The sequence below is a fragment of the Poeciliopsis prolifica genome, unplaced genomic scaffold (genome assembly GCF_027474105.1).
Source record: "Poeciliopsis prolifica strain line A6 unplaced genomic scaffold, Auburn_PproV2 SCAFFOLD003, whole genome shotgun sequence".
NCBI lineage: Eukaryota > Metazoa > Chordata > Actinopteri > Cyprinodontiformes > Poeciliidae > Poeciliopsis > Poeciliopsis prolifica.
Genome location: NW_026562378.1, coordinates 11,937,540 through 11,961,930, shown reverse-complemented (window position 1 = coordinate 11,961,930; position 24,391 = coordinate 11,937,540). Strand labels below are relative to the sequence as shown.

At 38.4% G+C, this 24,391-nt stretch overlaps 1 protein-coding gene across 3 annotated transcripts; it reads right to left on the bottom strand.

Annotated features, from left to right (window-relative positions):
• Positions 1-148: 148 nt before the first annotated feature.
• On the bottom strand, positions 149-24,391 carry erbb3a (erb-b2 receptor tyrosine kinase 3a). 3 transcript variants are annotated; one of them, XM_055027392.1, is made up of 29 exons: positions 23,933-24,391; positions 13,772-13,929; positions 13,320-13,506; positions 12,873-12,998; positions 12,018-12,083; positions 11,677-11,795; positions 11,064-11,205; positions 10,759-10,872; positions 9,834-9,942; positions 9,601-9,674; positions 9,421-9,511; positions 9,254-9,277; positions 8,437-8,639; positions 7,066-7,198; positions 6,884-6,977; positions 6,582-6,736; positions 6,445-6,501; positions 6,198-6,339; positions 6,004-6,114; positions 5,827-5,925; positions 5,516-5,701; positions 5,277-5,432; positions 4,401-4,479; positions 3,704-3,850; positions 3,513-3,610; positions 3,238-3,426; positions 3,072-3,134; positions 2,731-2,980; positions 149-1,759 (listed from the first exon to the last, which is right to left on the bottom strand). In XM_055027392.1, the coding sequence occupies exons 1-29, from the start codon at positions 24,024-24,026 to the stop codon at positions 999-1,001; spliced, it is 4,227 nt and encodes a 1,408-aa protein (XP_054883367.1). In that variant the 5' UTR covers positions 24,027-24,391; the 3' UTR covers positions 149-998. The 3 variants fall into 3 exon arrangements, with proteins under 3 accessions (XP_054883367.1, XP_054883365.1, XP_054883366.1); XM_055027390.1 differs by having other exon boundaries at positions 13,320-13,513; positions 13,779-13,929; XM_055027391.1 differs by having other exon boundaries at positions 9,254-9,274; positions 13,320-13,513; positions 13,779-13,929.

Here is a 24,391-nt window from a genome sequence, read left to right as displayed (position 1 = left end):
AAACATGACTCCACCTCTTCCTTGCTGACGTCATCAGTCGTGTTGTGGGACGTGGTGGCCATGCACCACCTGTCCACTACTGCGTCCATCTGGACCATCCAGGTTTGCACAGCAGTCGTCAGTGAACAAGTCTGCAGACCTCAAAAAGTGTTTGTAATTATTTTTATTGCTTACAAAATGCATGTCATTTGTAATCACTCACAGAGGTCTAAAAACATACATTGACGTGCATTGTTCTCAAAAAACATTTGACTTACTGAAAATGTAAACAGTAGTTGTAGCTTGTAATCTGTTTAGTGTCAGTGCTTTAAACACTCAGAGCTTTTAACACCTGAAATGCCCAAAATCAAAGGCCATAAACATAATGACAAAAAATGTACAGAAGCCCATTTTTGACAATGATGGAGAAATAAGACAGATCTACTGGTGTTATTACGATCAGTGAGAAACGTTCCCATAATTTTTTATTACAAAACTGAAAATGTCTTGCATAGTTGACATAAATGTACAATCCCTGCTATCATGGAGGTAGGGAGGCATGATGAAGGTCTAATGAAGCACATGTGGATATTAGCATCTTACAAATGAATAAAGTCAGCATTATAAAGGTTTACTTCTACTTGTATAATCATTTTCAGTTATTATAAGGCCAGCCTTTATTCTAATAAAGTTCTTCAATATTCTGAGGTTTTTCATCATCAGATACACTTCCAGTAGTTTTCCCCCCTCAAAATGATATGGGCATCTATGCTAAATATATACATAAAATTCTTATTAAAACAAACAAACAAAAAAAAAGCATGAAAACAAACATGTGTAATATAGGTTCATTGAAAAAAGTACAAAGTCTTCACACCTTATTAAATGTTCTGTAAGGTTTTAATTCCAGTCTTTATGATTTCTGTTTCATTGAGATTGGCTACATTGTGTGGCTTGTTGATTCTTTTCCTTGTTCAGGTCCTTCATGATTCTCTTCCAAGACTGAATGAACGTGTTCTTCAAGTCGGCATTGCATTGGACTTCAGGAACATCCTGCTGTGCCAGTATCCTGGATTGTCGAAGGATCTTTCAGAGGATGTAGGTTCCCCGATCCCGACTCCAGCTCCTACCCTGACATGGGGATCAAAGCCAGACGAGTGCATCTCTGTGCAGTCCGCTGCTACCTCGCCCTCCCTCCGCATGTTCTGGTAAACGACTGTATCAACAGCGGGCAGCGGAGCTGCAAAGCAGTCCATGTCCTCGTATTCGTCCGCCTTACTGTTGTCACTGCTGGGCTCCTTATTGTCAGCAACAGGTTGCTGCTGCGCTGTTTGTCTGTTCGTGTACTGATAGTCGTCAGTCTCCACGTATTGGTTCTCCGGTCTCTCCGTAGCGTCTCCTCTCGTCCTCGGCAGAATCGGAGGTGGAGGGAGGGTGTGCTCTGGTGGGAGTTCCACTTTCTCGTTACATCTGATGTCCATGTATTCATACTGCACCTCCTTGGAACCCTGCTGGGCTGAATGGGGATTTTTCTGACTCGCCTTTTGCCCTCCCCCGACCTCCAAGCTCAGCGTTGTGTCACAGTAGGCTGTTGCTTGCGACGATAGGGAATAAGTTCGTCTCTTGTTCGACCTCAGCCAGTGGGGGTTGTGCCTCAGAGAAACAGCTGTTTGCTTGTTCATGTACTCATACTCCTCATCATCTGGGCTATCCAAGAGGCCTAATGAGTAAGACTTTCCCATTCTGCCTGCAGTGGCTCGAGATGAGTACATTAGGGTATCTGAAACCGTAAAAAGAAAAAATGTGGGTAATTTTAAATATGACACATTGTTTAAAATAAAGTTTTATCCCAAAAGGCGGTACCTATGATGCTCATTTTGTTTCATGCACGTAACAAAAGTTTGTTTTTCAAAATTTTGGAACATTTCTGTTAAAAAACCCCAACAAAAATCATTTTTAAAAAAAGCCTAAATATAATTTTTACTATCATATAAAAAGTGTAAAACTATTGGAATCTTCAAAAAGCACACTATTCTCTTAACTTTGCGACAAATAGGGTTTGGAAACGTTTAACAGATGAAAGTGTCCACAAAATGGTAAAGCTAAACAAAATCTGAACCAAAGCAAAGGAAAGATTTTGAAGCTTAAAGAAGTTTCACACAGAGGAAAAAACTGTCTCTGCACATTTTCAAAAAAATGTTTAAGAATATGTTTTACTGTCACACACTAAACATGTCTGAAGGTTTTCAGATTTCTTTTAGGGATGTAATTTGTTTTAAATGTTAATTTAGAAATATCTCTCTGAACTTATTTCTGACTGAACTTGTGAGATGAGGGGACATTGGCTTGTCCTCAACCAGCCGAGCTACCAGTGTAATTCATGCATGTTACATTTTGAGCACACCTGGGCTAGCACAAAATATTAAAATATGTAGATTGATTAATCTGCACTATGAAATATTAATACGTTAATTGTACGCGTAAGTGCGTGTACAGTCCCGATTTAAACAAATGTTCGACAAAAAAGTTCAGTACGTCTCAAAACCAAGACTAGTCACCAGTTTTCTTATTCCAGTTCAACATGAACTTTGTCACACATTCCATTTATTTATTTATTTTTTTAAATTATTAATTCACTTTGGTCTAGTGTGCTTGAAGAGTTTTACATCAAACCCTTGACCCACTACAGCAAGTTTACTGAAGCCTCTCAACCTCATGTCAAAGCTTTTTAAACCCTCAGAGCATTGTTACCTCTTTCTGGGCTTCCTCCAGGAAGGACATATCCGTTCTGATCTTCCTCCTCTGTGTCAGGGGACGGCGTCTCCGGCGGCCCACCAGACATGCTGTCCCTCTGTGATACGTAAGCGCTGTCCTCACGTTGCCTTCTTCTTTTCAGACTTCCGGGCAAAGAAAAGTCCTCGCTCATCTCTATGTCCACCGCAGTGCCGCAGCCCTCTGAGCTCTCAGACATGGTGCGCGCAGAGTTCAATCGAGAACGGGACTGTCACACAACACAGATAATTTGAGATGAACCATTTAAGTAGTTTGAATATGACGTGGGCTGATAAAAAAAAGCTTTTTAATGCATGTACCTGTCCTCCAAAGCCTGGGGTCATGGGCAGGTATCCAGCCACGGTTGATGGATTGAGCACCACCTTTAGCACAAAAATCAATGAATGTTATGTGGATAACAGATGAGCAGACAGTTCAACTACAGGCATAAAATGCAGGGGATGTCAACAGAATATCGTCCCCTACTCTGTTGGTGTCGGTCCTGGAGATCCGGCTCAAACTCCTGGACAGGAGGTGTGGTCCCGGAGTCCCGCACTCTGCCGAGGTGTGCCCTCCAATGTCCTCCAGATCAAACGCTAACTCATCGAGCTCATCCAGGTCTGCACTCCGCTGGGCAACTTCATCAGGATGTGAATCGTGTTGATTGCAGTCTTCCTGCCGAGACCAGAAAAATTATAAATGCGCATGCTGCGTTGACACCAACAGCTAAAAAACACAGTGCTAAGCCGAGCAGGTCTTACTCTGATGACCAGGTAGCGAGGCGGGTCTCTGGCCATTTTGGTGAATTCTCCAGCCAGTTCCTTAAATGTTGGACGGACATTCTCATCGATCATCCAACCTGGATAAGCAAGAAATAAAGTTATTAATAGTTTTCTGTGGGACTGCAACCAGCAAAAAAACAGCTTTCACCTGTAAAATTTAAATGACTTACACTTGACCATCACCATATAGACGTCAATGGTACATATCTGAGGTTGAGACAGACGCTCGCCCTTTTCCAACAGATCAGGAACCTCCTGTGGACGCATTGTGGAGTATGGCTCTGTCCCGTGAGACATCATCTCCCAAACAGTCACACCTAAGATTCAGAGAATGTTGAAGCAGTCTGAGCAAAACAGTCTTTAAGTTTGTAACAGTGACCTATTACGCTTCCTTGAACAGGATGAGACAGATCTATGGGCAATACAAAACATGTTCATGACTATTTTTACACAAAACCATGCAAACAGATGCACAACTATACAACAGTACAACTTTGAAAAGCAGAATTAGAGCCTCCTGCAAAGCCAGCAAAAATTCAGCAAGTGGTTTCCAGATGGTAAGTCAATAACAATGCCCTTGTCTTTTCCAGCAGCCATTGTACAGCACATACAGCGGTAAAACCAGCTGACTGACTGTGCGGGAGCTCTGCTTGGGTTGCAGTGGTAACGGTGGATCAATTTGGAGGTTTTTGAAACTGTAAATCTTGTCATTTCTTGCTTAAGAACAGCTGTTTTTTTAATAGTTTTTTTTTTTAATGTTTGGGCTTTTTTAGACTTAATTGAGACCCAAATAGAAGTACAAAAACTTAAAAATGTGAACTTTAGATAATAGGTCCAAGTTACATAAAGTCGGTATTTAGAGCCTACCATAACTCCACACGTCACTCTGATGAGTGTATTTGCGAAACAAGATGCTCTCCAAGGCCATCCACTTGATGATTGTTGTCTGCACATGTAAACAAAAAGATGTTTATTGGTAATCATTAAAAAAAAAAACAGAAACAGTGGAGATTAAAAATAATGGGTGTTAAAAGACATAAAATAATATTCCTAAATGTCTGTTTTCCTGTTTCTGTGTCCTACAACAGGTTAAAAAAATCATGCCATTGAACTTCTTCACATTTTCATTTGTTAACTTCAATGTATATTTTTCAGATTTTAAATGACATCAACAGAAAACAAAACATAATTGAAAATTAGTAGAAAATGTATGATTTAAAGAAAAATCTTTACAAAAACAACGGAGTAAATCTAACGAGGATGGGTGGCAGTTAAAGCTGTCAGTCTCCTGGTTTTAACATAAACTCCTCCCTATCATTGCACAATACTGCCACCACCGTGTTTCACCATAATTCCTCTGACTAAATTACTTTTTTTAAAATGTTTAATGTTTCTCTTGTGTGGCTGGTGGGAAACTATAACTAGGATACGTCATAACTTTCAACAATAGATTTCTTCTTGCAAATCTTCCATAACGGCTGAATCTGTAAAGTTGAAGACAAACAAGTGCCCCACCAAACTTCTTCCACTTGAGCTATGGTTTTCTGCAGCTCCCTTAAAGTTACTGCATTGGCCTTTTGGCTGCTCTCTAAGTAGTTCTGTGTTATTCTGTCACATAAAATCCCAATAAAATACATAGAAGATTATAGTTGTATTGCAAAAAAAAAGAAAAAAGGAGGAAAAGTTCAAGGCGTTTTGATACTCTTGATTAGCAGTGTACATGACTCTTCCTATGAGACTCACCTTGCCCTCATTAAAAAAGTTTTTCTTGTCATCAGGATAGAGCAGGTCCGCCACTCCGTAATCTGAAATCTGAGCTGTGAAGTTGTCATTGAGGAGAACATTTCTGGCAGCCAGGTTTCTGTGGACAATCCTGTTTTCCTCCAGGTAATTCATTCCCTGATGGTGAAGAAGAAGAACAAGGTGACTTGTCTTTGAAATGTGTGTAGAGCTAAAAAACAGAGGCTGCATTGGTCCGTTACCTTTGCTATCTGGACACACCAGTTGAGCAGCCTCTGTGGGCTCAGCTTGCTCTTGTTCCTCCTGACATGCTCCAGCATGGAGCCCTGACTGCCGAGTGGGGTGACGAGTTGGAGGCTGTCGCCTGGACAGAAACCCAACGTCCTCACAACGTTGATGTGGTTCATGCTTCCAATCGCAGTCATGTGCTGTGGAAATCATGTCCGTTACATATTAAGACTTTAATATCTGAGTTTTCAATCACATTTCGTTCAACAAAACCTAATTCCTTTCCATACAAGTTCACGCTCTTTTCAAGCATTATTTGACTTACGTCTGTCACTTTGTAGAAATTTTGTCGACCTGTGCGATCATGAATCGTCCTTATAGCAACAGGCAGCTTCACTGTGTCTCCCTCAGGAATCCAAACGCCCTACGATATAAAGAGAGCGCAGCTTGAGACACTGATCAATAGGAATCAGACGTGGAAAACGAGTGCTGCAATGTGTACCTTGTGGACGGTTCCAAATGCTCCATTACCCAAAAATTTGATCTTACGCAGCTCCGAGGGTTTGAAGATCCGAGCGTGGACTTTCTCTTTCTCCTCCAAAGGTTCGAAACTCTGAAGACACAAAGCATGAATTTATATTTTCCTCTTTAAATTCAAACAGGAGTGGGAAACCTGAGACAGACATGCCGACTTACTTCACCACTCTCCATGTATCTCCTCATGGCTCGCTTACGACGGATGACGATGCTTCGGCGCCACAGAGTCGTCAGCACAAAGATGGAGAATGAAATGAAGAGTGTGGCGAGCACTCCCAATATGATGCCGGTGGTTGCTTGTCTAATCACAAGAGTTTAAAGGATGATACGCAATCAGAACCTGCTGATTTCTGATAATACCCAAATCAAAACGATAAAAGACGTGTCTAAATAAGACATATATTACCCAGACAGGGCTCGAGGAGCAATTCCCACACAGTCCCCGATTCCAGGGCCAGTACATCTGAAGGCCAAATGCATGAAGAGTCGGTTTAAAGAAGGAAGATTCACATAGAGGGGTACAGATTTGTAATCATCACTCACCCTTGGGTGCAGTTCACGTGGCATGTCTCACAACGGCCTTGTTTGCTGGCATATTTAAAGATGACTTCCTCCCCGCCCATCACACCATCGGGACACGAGGAGACGCAGTGTGGACCGTCCTGCAGGCTGGAACATTCTACACACTGATTTGCTCCCTGGAGGTAGACAAAAGACACAGAGCGGAGACAATATTTGAGCCACTAGGGGGCAGCAGTGGCTCTTTGCCCAAACATTACTCTTCTACTTTGACCAATTAGAGAACATAAGCCACCAGGCGTAAGAAAACAGCAAATGGATCATACCGGCCCCGTGCAAGTCTTTATCCCTTCCTGGACTTTACATTCAGGATGACACGGCAAACACTCGCCTGACTGTGTGGCAAACTCCCTCTTATTTCTGCATGGAGAGCATTAAGGAATCTGTAAAGCACCCAGCTGAAACTTGCATCATTTATCCTAAATGAGATTTTTCTTTGAAGACCTACCCAGTGAGGAACATGCAGTCTGGTACACACTCTCCTCCACGGCTGTACTTGTTGCAGGAAACACACTGATCGGGCCCCGGGCCCCAGCAGCCATCAGAAGAGCACAGGGGGTCACACACATGGCCCTCCTCAACTGTACGGCAGAAGAAAGACAAATCATTGTGGTGAAGTAGCCTCAGCGTCGCTGGGATGAGGTGGAATGAAGAAACATTGGTAGGTGTGAACACAGAACTAAAAATACATTTTGCAACACAACTCAAGGTGTACAAACTCCTGGCTGAAAGATCACTTGCTATAGAAATTAAGCAACTATTTTAATCCATAGATTCTAGTTGCTGTACAACTTCAACATGACATTTTGTTCCAGTTAAAAGAATATACAGAAAGTTTAATTTCAAGTGGTTTATGTTGCTTTTGTTAAACATTATTTATAAAGATATGCAATTTGTAAGCTACACATATTTTTTTAAAGTAAAAGAAAAAAACTAAACCGTGTCAATTGAACAATTTCAAAAATTTTTCCAGAACAAAACATCAGGAATCAAAAGAAAATATGCCATGTTGCCAAAGTATCACCTCATCTTCCTTTGTCACAGATTTTTACTTGTATTATTTATCTCAAATATGTAAATTATACCACTTTTTACAAAACAAACATTTCACAATATTAAGTAAAATTTAATTATAGGACACTAAAGAAAATAGCTGGCATATTCAAAGAATATCAACTTTAAAAAAAGGATCAACTTAAATGACATCTTACTGCTGATATTCAGGGTGATTATTGTACTCCAGATATAATAGCTTCAGATCTTCAGGGAAGGTTTTCTAAAAGATTTATGAGCTTTAGAAAACATACCAGGAAGCACTCCACTTACTATCACAGAGTAGATCTTAAGATCACATAAAATCTGAAGGTCTGTAAATAATTGATGTGGTTTACAATTTTGTTGGTGCTGCAGGTTATTTCAAAAAAGATGTGAAATTGTTTCCCCTACTGAACAAAAGCGCTTAATTTAAGGGTTGAGTAATCCAAAAACATTCAATCTGAGATTATGCCCCTTTAATGAAAGTGTTAAAAGTAAATCTTACACTTGTCCACCACAGGAGTCTTTATAAGTCAAGGGTGCTGTATATTTCGATTGGTGAAATGGTAAAAATGTCAAAAATGTTAAAAAAGTTTTATTTGACAGACTTATATTAATTCAGAGCATGTTCTTTTTGAAAGTAAAATCTATGCATTGACTCCATTAGCTCATTAGCAGGAAGCTTCTGTGTCAAAAATTAGATCTCTATCTGTATTTTGATACAATTTTCCATTCACAAAACCACAGTTTACCGGTTTATTAAATCCATTATGACACCACTCACCGCACCGATCCGGTCGCCGGTTTTCCTTGAAGTTATTCTGCTGTTTCTGGGCACTGGAAATGATGTGTGTCCAGTTCACAGTGTTGTAGTAGCACAGCTTCTTGTTTTTGTTGATGTAGACGCCGCCGTCATTTAACTTCTGCAGGGAGCGCAACCCGAGGGAGGTGAGAGACTGGATATTCATCACGAGTAAAGAGTAGCCCCTGAAACAGCAGGTGATAATGTGAATCCTTATTTTTGCATGAAAGAAAATCTGAATTGGACAAACGGCTTACTTTAAAAAGACCTGATCTGGATTATGCGGGTTCACTATTTTTAGGTTTTGCCATTTCAGTATAAAATATAAATACAGAGGAGTCTCTAAGTTTTGAGTTCCTTCCCTGAACTTTGACAAAACAAAAACTGATTCCGATTACTTCTAAAGGTTTCCTGCATCCCTGTTTTAATTTTTGTTTCTTCAAAAGAAATGATACATTTCATTTGAAAAGGCAAAACTTAAATTTGGGGTATCTTGAAAGGAAGTAGACAGTGGAACAAAACAGAAGTTAATCTTATTTAAAAACATAAATGATTAACAGAACAGATCGGTATTCATCTCCCAATATGAACAATCAAGTGAGAAATTGGCATTTTATTTTTCCTTCGTAAAATTGGATACCACTCTCACAATACAACAGATTTTGCCCAGGTACCAGAAGAAAAAACAAACAAACGTTTAAACAGAAGTGTCCACCACCAGTTGAATCTCAAAATACTAGTATGGGATAAACACACACCAACACCAAAAGGAGGATGCAATTTGAGATGTTTAACATACCTTTTGTTACGGCTCCCTCCATTACTGAACGTAAAGATATCCCACGACAAAGAAATAAAAAAGAAAACCAGTTCAAGGTTTGTTGCGTATGCAATTAATAACAGAACACAATAATTTATGGGTCAGCGAAACAATAAGGGAAAGAAAGAAAAACATGAGCTGCTCACGTGTAAAGTTTTCTCCCTTGTATTGTTTGAAGGTTGGAAAAGACTGACAGGTTCGACAGGCTTTCAGGCCACGATTGGATGTTGAGGTAGTCTGAAAACCAATTTGTATTGCAGAGACTCTAAAAACATGCAAACAATATCACAGCAGCTTAAAAATACTCCTGTTGTTTAGAAACTCACCTGTAATCTCCTCCACAGTGTTAAAAACTTTCAGTTTTTCTGGATCGAGGGGTGGAATATTTTTGTAAGAATCACTGAGCAAAAAAGAAGAAAGATGAAAAAAGATTATTTCATGCAAAATTCCCAGTTGGGAAACTGGTACTGAGAATGAACCCATTTGTCGTGTCTATAAATTTAGTTCTGAATGTTTGGCTTGTAACATTAAATAATTCTGACATTTCATTTGTTCTTACCCTTTTATGCCAAGGACCGTGAAGTCAAGACCGCCCTTGATTACAGTGCAGTTTAAAAAACTGTCAATGTTAGTGACATCAACGGTATCGCTGTTCTGTTTTTCACAAACTGTAAAAAAAAAAAAAAAAAAATGGGAAAAAAAAATATTTAAAGAAATAAAAACGACAAGAAACACAATACTATGTTGGCATAATTAAAACAAAGAATTAATTTTACACTTTCAACCACAAGTATAAATACTCCATTGACTTATTATTAGGTTTCAGACACATCAGGGATCAGCAGGTTTTGTCATTTGCACTTTCAAAATAAGTTTACAGATGCTCTTTAAAATAAAGGCCTCACTTTTCCTAACAGAAATAACTTAGCTATAGAAAATGTATTATTGCTGTTTTAAAGGAAAACTCACAGAAACGTTATATCAGTGGAAAGTTCTGATGTAATTAGAGTTAGCTGGTACATTCTTGTTAGCTAAGATGCTAATATTAAAAACTAGCATTTTAGCTAACAGTGCCTAAATAATAAAGCACTAACAAGAAAGGTTTAGTTTTTCTTTCAGATTAGGAACTGTTAGCATTTTAGCTAAGCACAGTATACAAGTTTGATAATACAGATTAGCGACATGTTAGCTAATGCTAGCTTATTATTGAATGCTAGGAGATTGTAGTGTAACAGATTATGTGCATTATCGATAACTAACATGCTAATGCTGGTATGGCACCTACTATTCAAATTTAAACTTCTTAATTATTTTAACATTGTAAGCATTAGCATTAGCATTGTAAATATTAACTACTGTTAGCAACACTGCTGTTACTAGCTTGTTCTCCTTTACTAGAATGTTACTATGCACATTAAACCATAATTTGGTGTAACAGATATTTCTTGTTATTAAAAGCAACATGCTAATATTGCTACTTGTACCTTTGGGGCAGAGTCCTCTACAAGGCTCGCATTGCTTTGCTCCATTTTTGTCCACCTCCTTTTTATCTGCAGGGCAGTTCCTTACACATGAGCTGCCATCCACCAGAAAGTTGGCTGTTCAAAAACAGAAAATGACATTAATGGAAACTATGCACTGTGTCCATTATGTTAGCTGCTATAAGCTAACACTTATAGCAGCTGAATGAGCGGAGCATTATGACCATCATAACTATTTAAATAAGTTTATATACTGTCAGTGTTTTTTGTAAGTGTGTGAGTATAAGACAGCATGTGTGGGGACTCACGGGGGCACTGGGCCACACAGATAGAGCCATACTGGTATTTGGCATTGGGATTGTCCTCCATTTTGAATGTATGCTTGTTGTAGATCAGAGTCTGGGGACACTGGAGCACACATGATCCTGAGTTGTTGAAGTTCTTGCAAGCCTGTAAGATGCAACATAAAATAACAATTAGGTGCAAAGGTTGTGCATTTGTATGCATGTTTTCATTCTTTTGCTACTGAAGTGGTTAATTGTTATTTATGACTGCTCTAAACATTTATTCAGAAACTTCTCTTAGACTTTTTAAAAATGATTTTGAAGATCATTACGCAGCTCCTAATAAATGCTTCTAACTGTCAAAGATCAGAGCAGGTGGAGATGTTTAGCATAGTGTCATCTGCATAAATTGCACCATTAAAAGACTTATGTGAAAATAAGACATTCAACTTCTGCGTGGGCCTTCTATATTTACATTTGTACAGAAACACTTAAATTTCCTCACTTACAGCCTTTTTATATTAGTTGGAGAAACGGTGCAATACTTCGACCAAAGACTTGATCAAAAAGTTGATTTTATTATTTGATATAAGCTGGTTCCTGTCTAAAATCTGTTTACTGTAAGTTTTAGACTCACAAAGCAGTCTGTATCCAGGGGCCCGTTGCAGCCACCAGCACATTCAATGTGGCAACACTCGCTCGGGTTTCTTCCGAAGCATCGGCTGTTGCACTGAGGCGCACACACAGTCTTTGTCACTGAAACAGAGAAGGAAGTTTGTTGAGCTTCCAGTGAAGTGAGAGTAAAATGTGGCACACAAAAGTCAATGAAATGTGAATTAGCGCAGAAGTTTGAATCAGCATACAGTGAAAGAGTTAACTCATCAAGCTACAAAGAGTTGTCTTTTTGGCATTTTTATAATGAGAGTTGAGTAGCAAAATTAACGGATAAGAGATAAAGGCTTATTTTCTGTCACTCACAGGTCTGGCAAGAGTTGCTTCCTGGTCCCCAACAAGGCCCATTCCCGCAGGCCTCATCACAAGGTTCTGGAAAATATTTCTACTGTTAGTAGATGTAGTTTTACAAAGCAAGTGAAAACAAATCAAAGCGAAATCAGGTTTAAATGCTTACATCATACATGCAAACTGATTTACTTGCAATTGTGTTTTCTGTTTGTACATAGCCGTCTTTAAAAATTAGATTATAAAAATATTAATTTATTTTGGTTATTGAGTTCAATAAGTTAAAGTCACAAACATCATGGAGTCATTATGTGCAGAGGAATATTTTAAACCCTTTTTTATTTACATATTTTTTTAAAGTGTCACTGTGTTGTGACAGTAAGAGACAGATAATTGATCAAAAGTCGAGCTCCTCTGCCGTCTCACGGCGCTAACTAGAAACATTGAATCAGAGCCAAGAGGAGGGTCTAAGCACTGTCAATCATCCCCGTGTGCGCGCCACTCACCCTTTCCTTTGTTCTCTGCTTTGAAAGAGCTTCTCCCCATCAACAGAGCCTGTCATGAGTGCTAGAGCTAGTTAGTATGGTCACTGATGATGGGGGATAAACAGCTTTCCTGTAATCCTCTGCCATTAGCACATTTACAAGGGCGTTCATGGGGATGCCTGACAGCGCTAAGACATGCCTCCTGGCTCTGACTGGTTTTATTTGTTGCTTTTGACTGGGAGTGTTGCATTTCTTCCTAAAATAATAGCGGCACAGGGAGGATGTGGAGGAGCTCGATCTTTTCACAAAGTGTCTGTCTCACGACATGATGACAGTTTTAACAAAACATACATTTTCTAACCGCTTTTGCACATCAATTCAGACTCACTTTCAGGACCGTTCTTTTGGATCATAATCTCAGCTGATGCATCCTTCACTATGTCGAGCCAGTTCACCTGTGGAGCGTAACTCAGGTACTTGTTGTCAAATATCTGGACGCCTCCTTCTAGTATCTCTGTGGGCGGCACAAATGCAAATGTGTGGAAAAGAATGAGAATTATCAGAGCAAGCCCAGACAGGCCCATGACTCATCCTATCAGACGTTGGCTCTCACTATTTACTACGGCACGTATAAAAGCAGTTCAGTGGTACAGAGCTCGGTACGTTGACAGTTGGGCGGTTGTACACGACACATTCCAGCTACCTCACCAACAGACTGCATTCTGGAGGGTGCGGCTTCGCTGAGAGCGTGTGAGAGCTCCAACAGTAACTGAGGACCATATCCAGCTCTTATCTGCTCTGCCTCAGCCTCCCACACTTTAAACATACAGCGTACCTGTGAGGTTTGTCAAGCCGAGCTCCCGAAGGCCGTGTTGGCCGTCTTTCTTGTAGTTGAGCATCACGGCCAAGGCGTAGCGGTCCTCATAAAGATTGTTTCCCCTTATCACGCGCAGGTTATCGAGAGGGAGACGGCTGAACTCATTCATAGCGAGCACAACGTGGCCTGTCACTTCCTTTATAGACTGCAAGGTTCAGTCACAGAAAACACACGTTAGACAACAGGGCATCACATAAATGCGTTTCAGCCACAAATAATGATCTCATGGTGACATCATCTCCACTGATTTGGTTCCCAACTTCTCAGGGAACCTCAGCGTAGGAATGTTTCTGGCACCGGTTGATTCTACATCCATGTCTGGACTGGTTAGTGACATTCTTCTAGTGACACATCTGTGAAAGGATTACTAATAATCTGCTCTGTGCAGAGGCCGATGTTCCCAGGCTCACCTGCAAGAAGCTGAAGTCGCGGGTGTGCTGCATCATGATGATCTCAAGGTTTCCCATCACGATGTTGCAGCCGGTGTATCGCTCCTTCATCAGTTTGTAATGGTTCTCTGGGTCTCCTGTGGTGCTCAGGCCGTTTTGAGTGCCAGAGCAAACAGCCACTGGAGAAATAACGAAAGAGACTCTCATTGTTTCAAATATTTCTTTTACTTTCTATTGCACATTTAAAAGAAATGCTCTATAGGTCTTTTGCAGACACAAAACCTGTGTTTTAGACAGGAACCAACTTCAACCATGCAATGATTACATCAGCAAAACCAAGATTCAGAATGTAAATGAAAAGAAGCCACATACAAAGGTAATGGCAATGAAAACTACCACTGGGAGCACGTTCGCTTCATTCAACCGACCCCAGGATACTTCCATCAACAACAAATATGGACATAATTTGCTCTCTTGTAAATGGTGCCAGTTCCTTACATTTGAAAAATTTCAAAACCATAAATCTTTAGAATGCACTAACACTGTGTCACAGCAAAGGTCAGAGACCAGTGACATCATATAGTCAAACTTGTATAAATGTATTCTCTTCAAAACTAGTTTTGAACTTTAGTTTTAAAGATAATGCTGCAAATGTCACTAAAAATTAAATAAAACCAAATAAACGGAATAAAACAATAAAAGTCATCACCTCTTGATCAGCTGAGATGAAGTATTTAACAACTATTGTCAGATCCAGATTATGTCACTTCATTTAAATAATTATGTGTAAAAAATCTTCTTTATGAAATATTTTTTAAAATAGTTTGTAAAAATAAAATAAAAAAATCCCTGCTCCTTAAGATCTTCATTGAGGATACGTGAGGGGAGAACTAACACAAAATGCACAAAGAGTTTCACGTTTTTATTTTGAAATAAGTTTGGAAAACAGTTATAATTTCCCCCCTAATACCCAATCATTCACTGCTTTGCATCAGTCAGATAAAATCCTAAAAAATAAACTGAATTTTATGGGATAAAATATGAAAACATTAAAAGGGTGTGGATACTTTTGCAAATTATTGTATTTCTCTCTTCATATTGAGAATCAGCAGAGTATTTTCTTACGTAAAATGTGTTCAGATGTATTTGTATATGGAATAAATGCAACTTCTTTGTCTTGCAAGGGGGAAATTCATATCTAGTTGTTTAGAAGAGAAACAGCACAACAAATAACTCAATGACAGACACTTTATGGATGTCTTAATGAGGGATTCATGAGCAAACAGCGTGCTTTTTTCACAAAGACCGTTTTATGCCATTTTCCTACAAGAGGCTGTGTCCGTGTTGGTGAAAATGAATGGATGTACTGTAAGAGTGTGAAACAAGTTGAGAATTGTGTTCACATCCTTCTGCCAAACAAACACCCAGAGCCTTGTTGATGGTCTGTGGGAGTTCACCCAGTCAGCATCACCATGAGGCTGCTTTGCCAGTCAAATAGCAGGGAAACACGGGAGACGATGCAGAGAGGAAAACGAGGACAACAAACTCAACATGACCAAGTGTCACACAGAAGCACGCAAACACAAAAACACATTTAATGACACAAAGAAATGACCTTAAAAACACCTTTTATTAAAGCAGCTTCATCTCAAACCTAAGAACTGTAGCAAAACCTGCCCTTACATTTGATGATTATATTTAGAAAACTCTTATTTACAGACATTTTTGTTTTTAATAAAATCACCAGTGACGATACAGAAGAAGGATCTTAGACCACTTCTCTTTCTACAGTCTTTCTACGTTGAACAGTCTCGACTCCATTATGTTCTCCTTTGTTCTGAGATTGACCAGGTGACCAAAGCCCAGTTTTAGTTAAAACTCATGTGGTTTAGTGAAATATTCAAATAAGATATTGATAAAAATATTGCTATGTCATTTATTTTGAAGGGTACTTGAAGTACATGTACAGTGAGTTTTGGGTGTTGTGTTAGTAAGTTATAAATATATAAGAAAAACGAGCTGAATTTTTAAAACGTGTACTTTTGTGATTTCTAATCTGATTTATGGTGAAAAGAGAAAGACTAGCAAAACATGATGCATCTTATTGCTAAAACATAAGAAGAACTTTGTACAGTTAAAAAACACAAAGAGATCTGAAATTGTGTTTTTAAGAAACTAAACCTTTAGCATGCATTCATTTCTGATTCTATTGAATAAAATAACTTTGAGCTGCACAGCTGTTTTTAATATTTATTTCAACAAATTCCCCACAATTTGAATACCATTTATAAAACAAGAAACGGGACTCTCAAAAACCTGTGAGAGTCAAAACAGCAGGCAGCCAACAGCAGGATCAACAAGGACATAAAAGACTAATGATTATTAACTCTAGAGCACACCCAGGTCAAAGCTCACTGTAAGTGTCCTTCTTTTATGAATTAATGAAAAACATTGCGGAGGTTTTGTTTCACAGGAATAACTGCGCAAGGTATTATTTGAAGCATTACATTCTGGCCGAGTCTCCTGGAAATGAAACTATGTTAATGCGAAGTCCCCTGAAGGAATGGAAAAACCACTCTGTGTGTTCAAGTGCGACAACGAGCTTATCAGTGATTATAAAGTCATTCTGAGGGTTGTTTAAGAGTTTCTGGGAACACTGGGTTCACTGGCTCTGACTTGGTAACAGGAACATTAAAAAGTTCAGTAAATAAAACAAAAGAATCTCTTTTGATCTTTTTCTCAGTCAGATGATTCTTCAGTTTCGATCCGTCGCCTTTCTGATGTAACGAGTTTGTTTGTTTACTCTGCTGAAAGATTGTTTTTCAGCAGCGGCGTTGTAAGCTCTCACGAACAAGAGCTTATGTTACGCTTGCCCAACCTTTTCAGATGGAACATAGTCATCAACATCCAGTTAATTTAATAATCTCAATCTAAACACGGAAACAGGTTTATTGGGGATGAACATCACAAACTGAGTTTTTCATTTGTTGAGTTTTGCATTTAGGTGAACTGAAAATCAGGATGATCAAACCCGAACTTTTCAGAGACAATATTTGAGTCATTTAGTCAAATAGTGCGGGAATTCATAAGTGAGGGACTGTTAAAAAGGTAACATATTGATTGCCGTTAATAATTTTCTTATTTGTTATCAGTCCAGATTGGTGGGTCTGGTGGAGTGGAGACAGTCCAAGAGCGGCCAACCTAAAGCCCATTTCTCCCATCTTAAAACTTCTCCAGAATTTCACAGTAGTTTTAGGATCTTGTGCTCATTTACTTTTTTCTATCTCTTCTCTATCTTGTAATTTCTCTAATTGGAAAAGCTTGACATGTTCATTTCTTATTTGGTGTTTGACGGATAAGATGATTGTTTGCACACCATCATCTGATTTGAGTTCCCATGCAAAAATACAGCAGCTTCTGTGCAAACAATGGACGAAAGCAAAGGTAAACTATGGTGTAATTGCTCATGAAATAGCCTTTGCATAAACCACAATGACGTTTTTGAAACTGGAGATCTTTTTAAAACGTCAGAAGTCTAATGTGGTCTTGGTTCCTTAGAGGATCACTGGCTTCATCCTCCAGGACCAGCTGTGACTCTTGAAGTGACTCCAAGAGTCACTTCAAAGATCTTTCTTTTGTATAAATCCAATCTAGTTAGATCCAGAAGATTAATCTACTAGATATACTTCTACAGACTTCTGCCACCTTGGAAAAACCCCATCTAAAAATAACTTCATAGCAATTCATACAAACTCTGTTTTTTTACCTTTAAGGTATTTTTCCATTTTTCTACAGAAGATAATATTTTTTTACACTGGAAATAGATGCTGGATGTGGTGCACCACCAATGAGCTCCTTCTGAGATTTAACATGTTGAAATGTTGAACTCAGAGTAACTACTATTAGAAAAGCAAAAAACTCAATGAGACTGTAGTTGTTTTAAGACAAAAGAGTCCACTTTGGACATGGCATCTCCCAGGTAACTTTACCCACAAACCAACTAATCTAGATTTACACTAAACCACTGCAGGTCATTTATAAAGAGCTCATAAGCTTTTACCAGAATCTCAATTCAAAAGTCTTGAACTGTTCCTTTAACTCATCTTGAGGTCCCCCAGTTTCCACAGTGTGAGATTAATTTCTGCAATGAAATATTATACAACTGCTGTCTAAGAGGAAGTGTTGGATTTTCTTTTTTGGACCTCGACTAACTCCAAGTCAGAACAACAAGTTATGATTTCTCAGAGTTTAGGATTTCACGTTAGATAAGGTGAGATGAAAAACTAAAAGAACTACGAAGAAATTCAGACGCCAAAGCTTCAAGCTAGAACTTTGTGACCCATTTCACGTGTGACTGATCTGCATCGGTCATTCAGGAGGGATGACAGGCAACATCAGCGGCCTCTTTCAAGGAAGAGCAAAAAAACAACACTTTACAGGAGACATTGTTTGAAGTTCCACCAACAAAAATTGTTTTATTAGATTTTTGCACTTACTACATACCTCAAAAGTGCATTTGCGTGCAAACACAAGGAAGAGTCCTGTTATATAAACTTGTCACACGTCCCTGGAGTTACTGGATTCTGCTAGTTGTTTTTGCCAAGAAAGAAAAATGTGCAACTTTTGGTTGTTTCTTTTCATTTAGCATATTTGTTTAACTTTAATCCATCTGTGTTGATTTGTGCATCACAATGTATTTATTTTTGTCAGATTTTCAGGTTGCTACGCCCAGAAACCACTTTATTCCTAACATGGTTTCTGACATTTCTAGTCATTCTCTTTTAGTGTCACAATTCATGCCTGTGCTCACATTATCAGACTAACCCGATTCTTGAACCAGTAATCACCTTTCTCTGTATTTATACTCCTGGTTTGCATTCAGTTTTTTTTTTTTTTTTGTCAGACCTTCCCTTTACCTGCTTAGAGGCCTAAAGCTTTTTTTCATCTCTGGAGTTATGTAATGTTCACATTACAGGCAGGGTTTTTTGTTGTTGTTTTGTCTTTTTTCCCCATTGAAATAATATTTCCCTGTTATTGTGACTGCCTCCCATCTGCTCTTGGATCGTACAGATGCTTAAAACATAACAAAAGTTATTTTTTGAACCCTTCTCATGTTTTAAACTCTTAAACTCGCTGTACACATTTTCTATTTCTATAGCGAGCGACTACATTATTTATTTTGTAAATGCTTTCGTGGGAAGGGAGTGCCACGTTTTCAAAATGACATTAAGAAAACCCTTCTGCACCCTGTATTTGAAATTATATGACTTCATGAGCCGCTCAACCGTAATGCTGCTTATCTGTGAGCAGCTCAATGTTATCAGCTGGAGACCAAGCTGTTGACTATATGGCGCTTCAGCTGCCAGAAACACCTGTGAGTTCATTATGTTTGAGAATTTTCCACCTGGTGTAGTATGCAGAGTGTGCATGTGGAACAGGGTGACAAACCAGAGTAAAACTACACAGAACAGAATGTGACAGATATGGCATCTTCATATTTACATAACACACAGGCTGCAGATTTTTTTTTCTATCAATGGAGGACATCCTGAGTCAGCTGATGGATGATGAAGGGGAAAAAAAAAGGAGGACATGAAATGAGTCAATACAGAAGCAGGGATTAACACAAAGGCTCTCCTCTGAGTGAAAAGCAAGAGTTGATGTGTATCTGCAAACAATCAGCGTATGTTTCCCACTCTTAAAAAAAAAGAGTCTCCACCACATTGCAGCCTCACTAACTATCAAAAGCCAAATGAACTCTCTGTTGCATGGCATCACTGTCCCCTGTGCTAACTTGTAACCTGACACAATAATGAAAGCACAGCGTGGATTGGGTTTGGCTGGTTTTCTTTTCTTTTCTTTTTTTCATTCATCTATTACCAAGGCTTCAGAAGAATAGAGGGAGGAGGAGATAAACAAGTTCAATGGAAGCAGAGGAGACGCTGACTGTTGTAAACAGAAACTTGGCACAGCGCAGCAAGAGATTACTGCATACCTGGAGCGCACGCTGCAAACACTAGGAAAAATACCTGAACACACAAGCTGGTTCACTTCTACATTAACTCCCCTGTTTACAGGCAGATGTTGTGCATAAATTGAATTAAAGATACTTCTTGTGTTACCAGTGGGAGTGACTTTAATGAACTTGCAGTGAGTTACCTCACATCAATCACTCCCATCCAGCTCAATCCCATGTTTGCTTTTCGATGCATGCATCTGAAAATCCCTTTGACAAAAACTAATGAAGTTATATTTTACATCTTTGTTCAAGATATTTAACTAACCTTTGACATTTGTCAGTGAAAGCAAAAGTCATGCACTGTTCCTCATTGCACAAAGACAACATTAATACAGGAAACCAAACTGACAAACCAGCAACATGTTTTCTTACCGGATTGAGTAACATGTTATTCTGAGTTTATGCTTAAAAGGATGAGGAAAGCAATTAACTCAAGCCATTGTTTCATAAGAGAAATGTCCAGAAATACAACACACTGTTTTTATTTCCAACTCCATGTGTAAAATTCTTTGAAATGCAGGAATGTTTTATTGTTAGCACTAAAAGTTTGTTACAACTTTTCTTCAAGTGAGTGTTGGAGATTCTGTGTGTGCTGGTAAGATTCACAAAGAACATCATACAACCTTTGTCACAGTTTCAGTGGCTTTTAACCGTTTTTAATAAGTGATCAATTAAATTATTTGGTATTAATTATTAATATATTTTTTAATTCCCTCAGAGCAGATATGTGGAACTTTCCAGACAATTTTTTTGTACCCTTTTCTTGACTTATGACTCTTATTGTATCTGCTTTGTGCACATGTTCTCTTGTTCTTTCTATTTTTGACATTTAATAAGATTTAATAAGACTAACACGCTTAATTTATTTGTTTGGCAGGATTTCCATTTTAAAAGTTGGGAGAAGAAAGAGACACCCCTGTTTTGTTTATTATCTAAAAAATAAAGAGTCACAAACAAGACACTTCCTATATCTTAAGCAAAAATATATTATTTAAATGTCTCATTTACTTTATAACAGCTGTGAGAGATTTTAACAATGGTAAAAACTATTCTTGAAGTCGGTAATTACAATTCCCAAATTAAAGGTTGGATTTTGCCAAGATTTTCAGTGTAAGATTATGTGATTGTAAAATAAAGGCAGATATAGTTTAAGATTTTAGTGACAGATGCTTGACATGAGGCGTGATAAATGTGATTTAAATGTCAATTTAAACGTCAACTGCAGCTACATTCTGGCTGCTGTTCTCTACACACATTGATCTCACTTGAAAAGCACTTTATAATCTTTCCCGTTTCAAAAGCTGCCTAAAATAAATGGGCCTCCGTGTCATGTCACATTTAAACCGACTTCCAGACAAGATGTCATGATTTACTGCTTCATGGTTTACTGTTAACTTACACATGGCTGAAAGATTAAGCTAATTCAGAAAGGTGCATTTTATGGGAATTGTTAGGTATTTCAGTTGTGCGTCACTAATAATGTGTTTAAAAAAAACAAAAAGCTATTTTTTGATATTTTTTTGTTTCCATGATTGACTGAATTTACTGAAATGAAGGTTGAATTTACTGTTACTACTGAACATTTTAAGTTGCTTAGTGTGTAAAGATTGAGGTAAGAAGCTAATTTCTTGTGGCCATTCTCAAAATTAAGGAGATAAACACAGATTAGCTTCATTTGATTATTATGTTTTCTTGTCTTTTCCATTTTTAAAAGTAGCTAAACTCATTATAGTCTTCTGTGTCACAACGTGGAGAAAGGATGTGACAAATTATTAATAAAAAGTCCTTTACAGTTCAGTTTAAAAAGTATAAATAAAACAAACACTTCAGTTACATTTATGTTAGACATTATTACAGTTGTCATTATCGTTGAACTACTGATTTTATTAAAAACTAAATAATGGATATATGAATAATTATTCCTTTTTGTGGGATTTTTCTTTATGTCATTGGGGGATTTTTTCCCATCTACTCAAATTTAAAATTGCATTCAACTTTCTAAAACCAATATAGTATCATGCTACTACAAAAAACACACATCTGTATTGGGGTGGCAGTAAATGTGGCAGGTTGATGTAAAACAAAAATTAATATTGAAGTTTTGTGTTAAGATTTGTGTGAAAACAAAGGCAAAAAAAAAAAATCAATAAATCCTAAAACATTTTGGAGTTGACATTTTAAACTGAAATAATATCGCAAAACTTGTCAAATGAAAAGAGAAAATTAAATAACTAGCAAAAAAAAGAAAATCATTTGAACATTTTGTGCTTCAACGAGCGAGGAGAGCTAGCGCTTCTCCACCATAAACTTTTTTTGTTCGTTGCATAAACTTTGGGCAATTCTGGATCAATTATTTAGTGAAGTTTCACTCCCGTTGGATTAAAAAGCTTTCCGGATCAGATATTAGAAACTAATACTGTTTCTTTCATCTGTTGCTTTCATGAAATCTTTTGAGAGTTTGGCGTTTACCAGAGGCTCTGTCACCTGAGCAATCGATGAGCTCATGTTCACATTGTTGCCTTCACAGTCAGACTCTTTAGTCACTAACAACCAGGTGGCAACAAGAACACAAGGTCAAAGTTCACACACAGATTCAAATCACAACATGCCTTCGCCTATACGCTTAAGAAGCAACATATTTACTCAAGCACTGAACTCCTCTAAAGTGTGCGCTGGGACTGTTTGAACCTTTTCCTCTCAGGTAAAGCTCTGTCGTTTACCCAGAGCCGGCCTAATGTATAAGTGAACTAAGCTGCTTCTTAGGGCTCTCAACCCATTGGTGGTCCTCCCATCACTGCTTGAATTTCAACACAAACCATAAGATGACGTCATTTAGATTTGCTAGTGAAAACGAGAGTAGTTTTCAGTTTGATTCGAATGTTTCAGATTAGATGAATTAATCAATTTTAAAATGTTTAAAAGTAACATTTGAGGTATAGTTCAGCCTCCCAAGCTAATCCTGCCTAAGGCCCTGTAAAAGCTTGGACCGGCCCTGTCTTTAATCTGCTGCTGAAAACCCCAAACTTACACAATCAGTCACTCAGCATTTTACCCGGCAACAAGTGAAGCAGCATATTTGTATTTTGACGTTAATCTATGTCTATATTAAACATTTCTAAGAAGTAAAATATATCACAAGACATTTTGTATAGAAAATTACTACAATGCTAAATTTACACCATAAAATAAACAAATACATAAGTTTACTCTCAGCATAATTTGGATCCAAATGTAAAAGATAATCAAATTACAGCTTTTCTATATTGATCATTTGATTATTTTGTTTGTAGGATCTCAAAACATGGTAAACAATACACATAAAAATCTGAAAGCGAGTTTTAGATTTTGTATTTGGCGTCTTTCGATCTGACAGCTCTGAAAAAAAACAACACAGCACAGCCTACTTTCTCCAGAAGTCACTCTTGGTGAACAGAGTCGATCTACGTCTGACTTAATCTGAGAATAAATCCAGCTTTTCTGTGAAAGCCGCAGAGATTAAGTGGAAGACTTTAGTGAACAGCATCATCATAAAGACACAGAGAAGTTTAAAGAGAAGTTATGTTAAAAAAATAATAAAGTCCCAAACTTTGGATATCTTACGCCGTTTAATCTGTTGTCTGAAAATGGAAAGAGTTTGGAACCACTGGTAACTCTGGAGGAGCTACAGAGTTGCTCTGCTGAGGTGGAAATAGGTAGATAGATAGATTTTCTTTTCTTCCGACCTGCTTTTACTTAACAGCCAAATCTGAGCAGTTTCTCTACTATCGATTGAAGCAAAAACAAAGGTGTTTTCAACATTTCTCAGATAACCTTTTCACTATCCGGGGCACATAACTTCAGCCTGACTGCGGCTCCTGTGGTGGTTAAAAAGGTTGGGCTCTGTCGCAAAACCTTGAAACAATTGAGACAAACATGATAAAGCACACAGAGTCGTGGGAGAGGTGCAGGTGACTCACAGCAAACAAGTTTCACGTTTGCAGAACAGGTTTTTTTTTTTTTTTTTTTTTTTTTTTGAGAAGCTGGTGTCCTCCCACCGCGATTGAATCCCAGTCTGCTGTGGGAGTGGGGGCTATCGCAGAGTAAATGTTTTAGCTTATTAATAAGGAACATAGTGTGTGGATATGTGTGTGTGTGTGTGTGTGTGTAGGTGTGTGTGTGCCCACCTCCATCCGTGTCAGCGCAGCAGAGCTGGAGAGCGCACAGCAGCAGGACGCAGAGCACCTGCTGCACCTTCCTCATGAGAGCAGTCATCCTCATTCAAATGTCCGGGCTCATGAATTTCAAACAAACATCAAAAGATCATCTGGGATGGAAAGGGGGGGTAGAAATATTCCTCCGTCATCCAAAGCTGTCCTGCGGGATTTCAACCCGACACTGTCCATTTAGATCAATAAATTTCTCCTCGACTAATTCTGGTTTCCTCTTTCTTTTTTTTTTTTTCTTTTTCTTTTTTTAACTCCTCTTCGCTTTAAGGAAATGGTAATTGTTCAAAATCTGCCTCGAGAAGGAATCCTGAACGTGTTTTCAGCTTGGCTGCGAGCTGCGAGCTGGAAGTTTACGAGCAGTCTGCTCCGGTCCGACCTGCAGGAATCACTGCGGCTCAGTGACAGCAGCCAATCAGC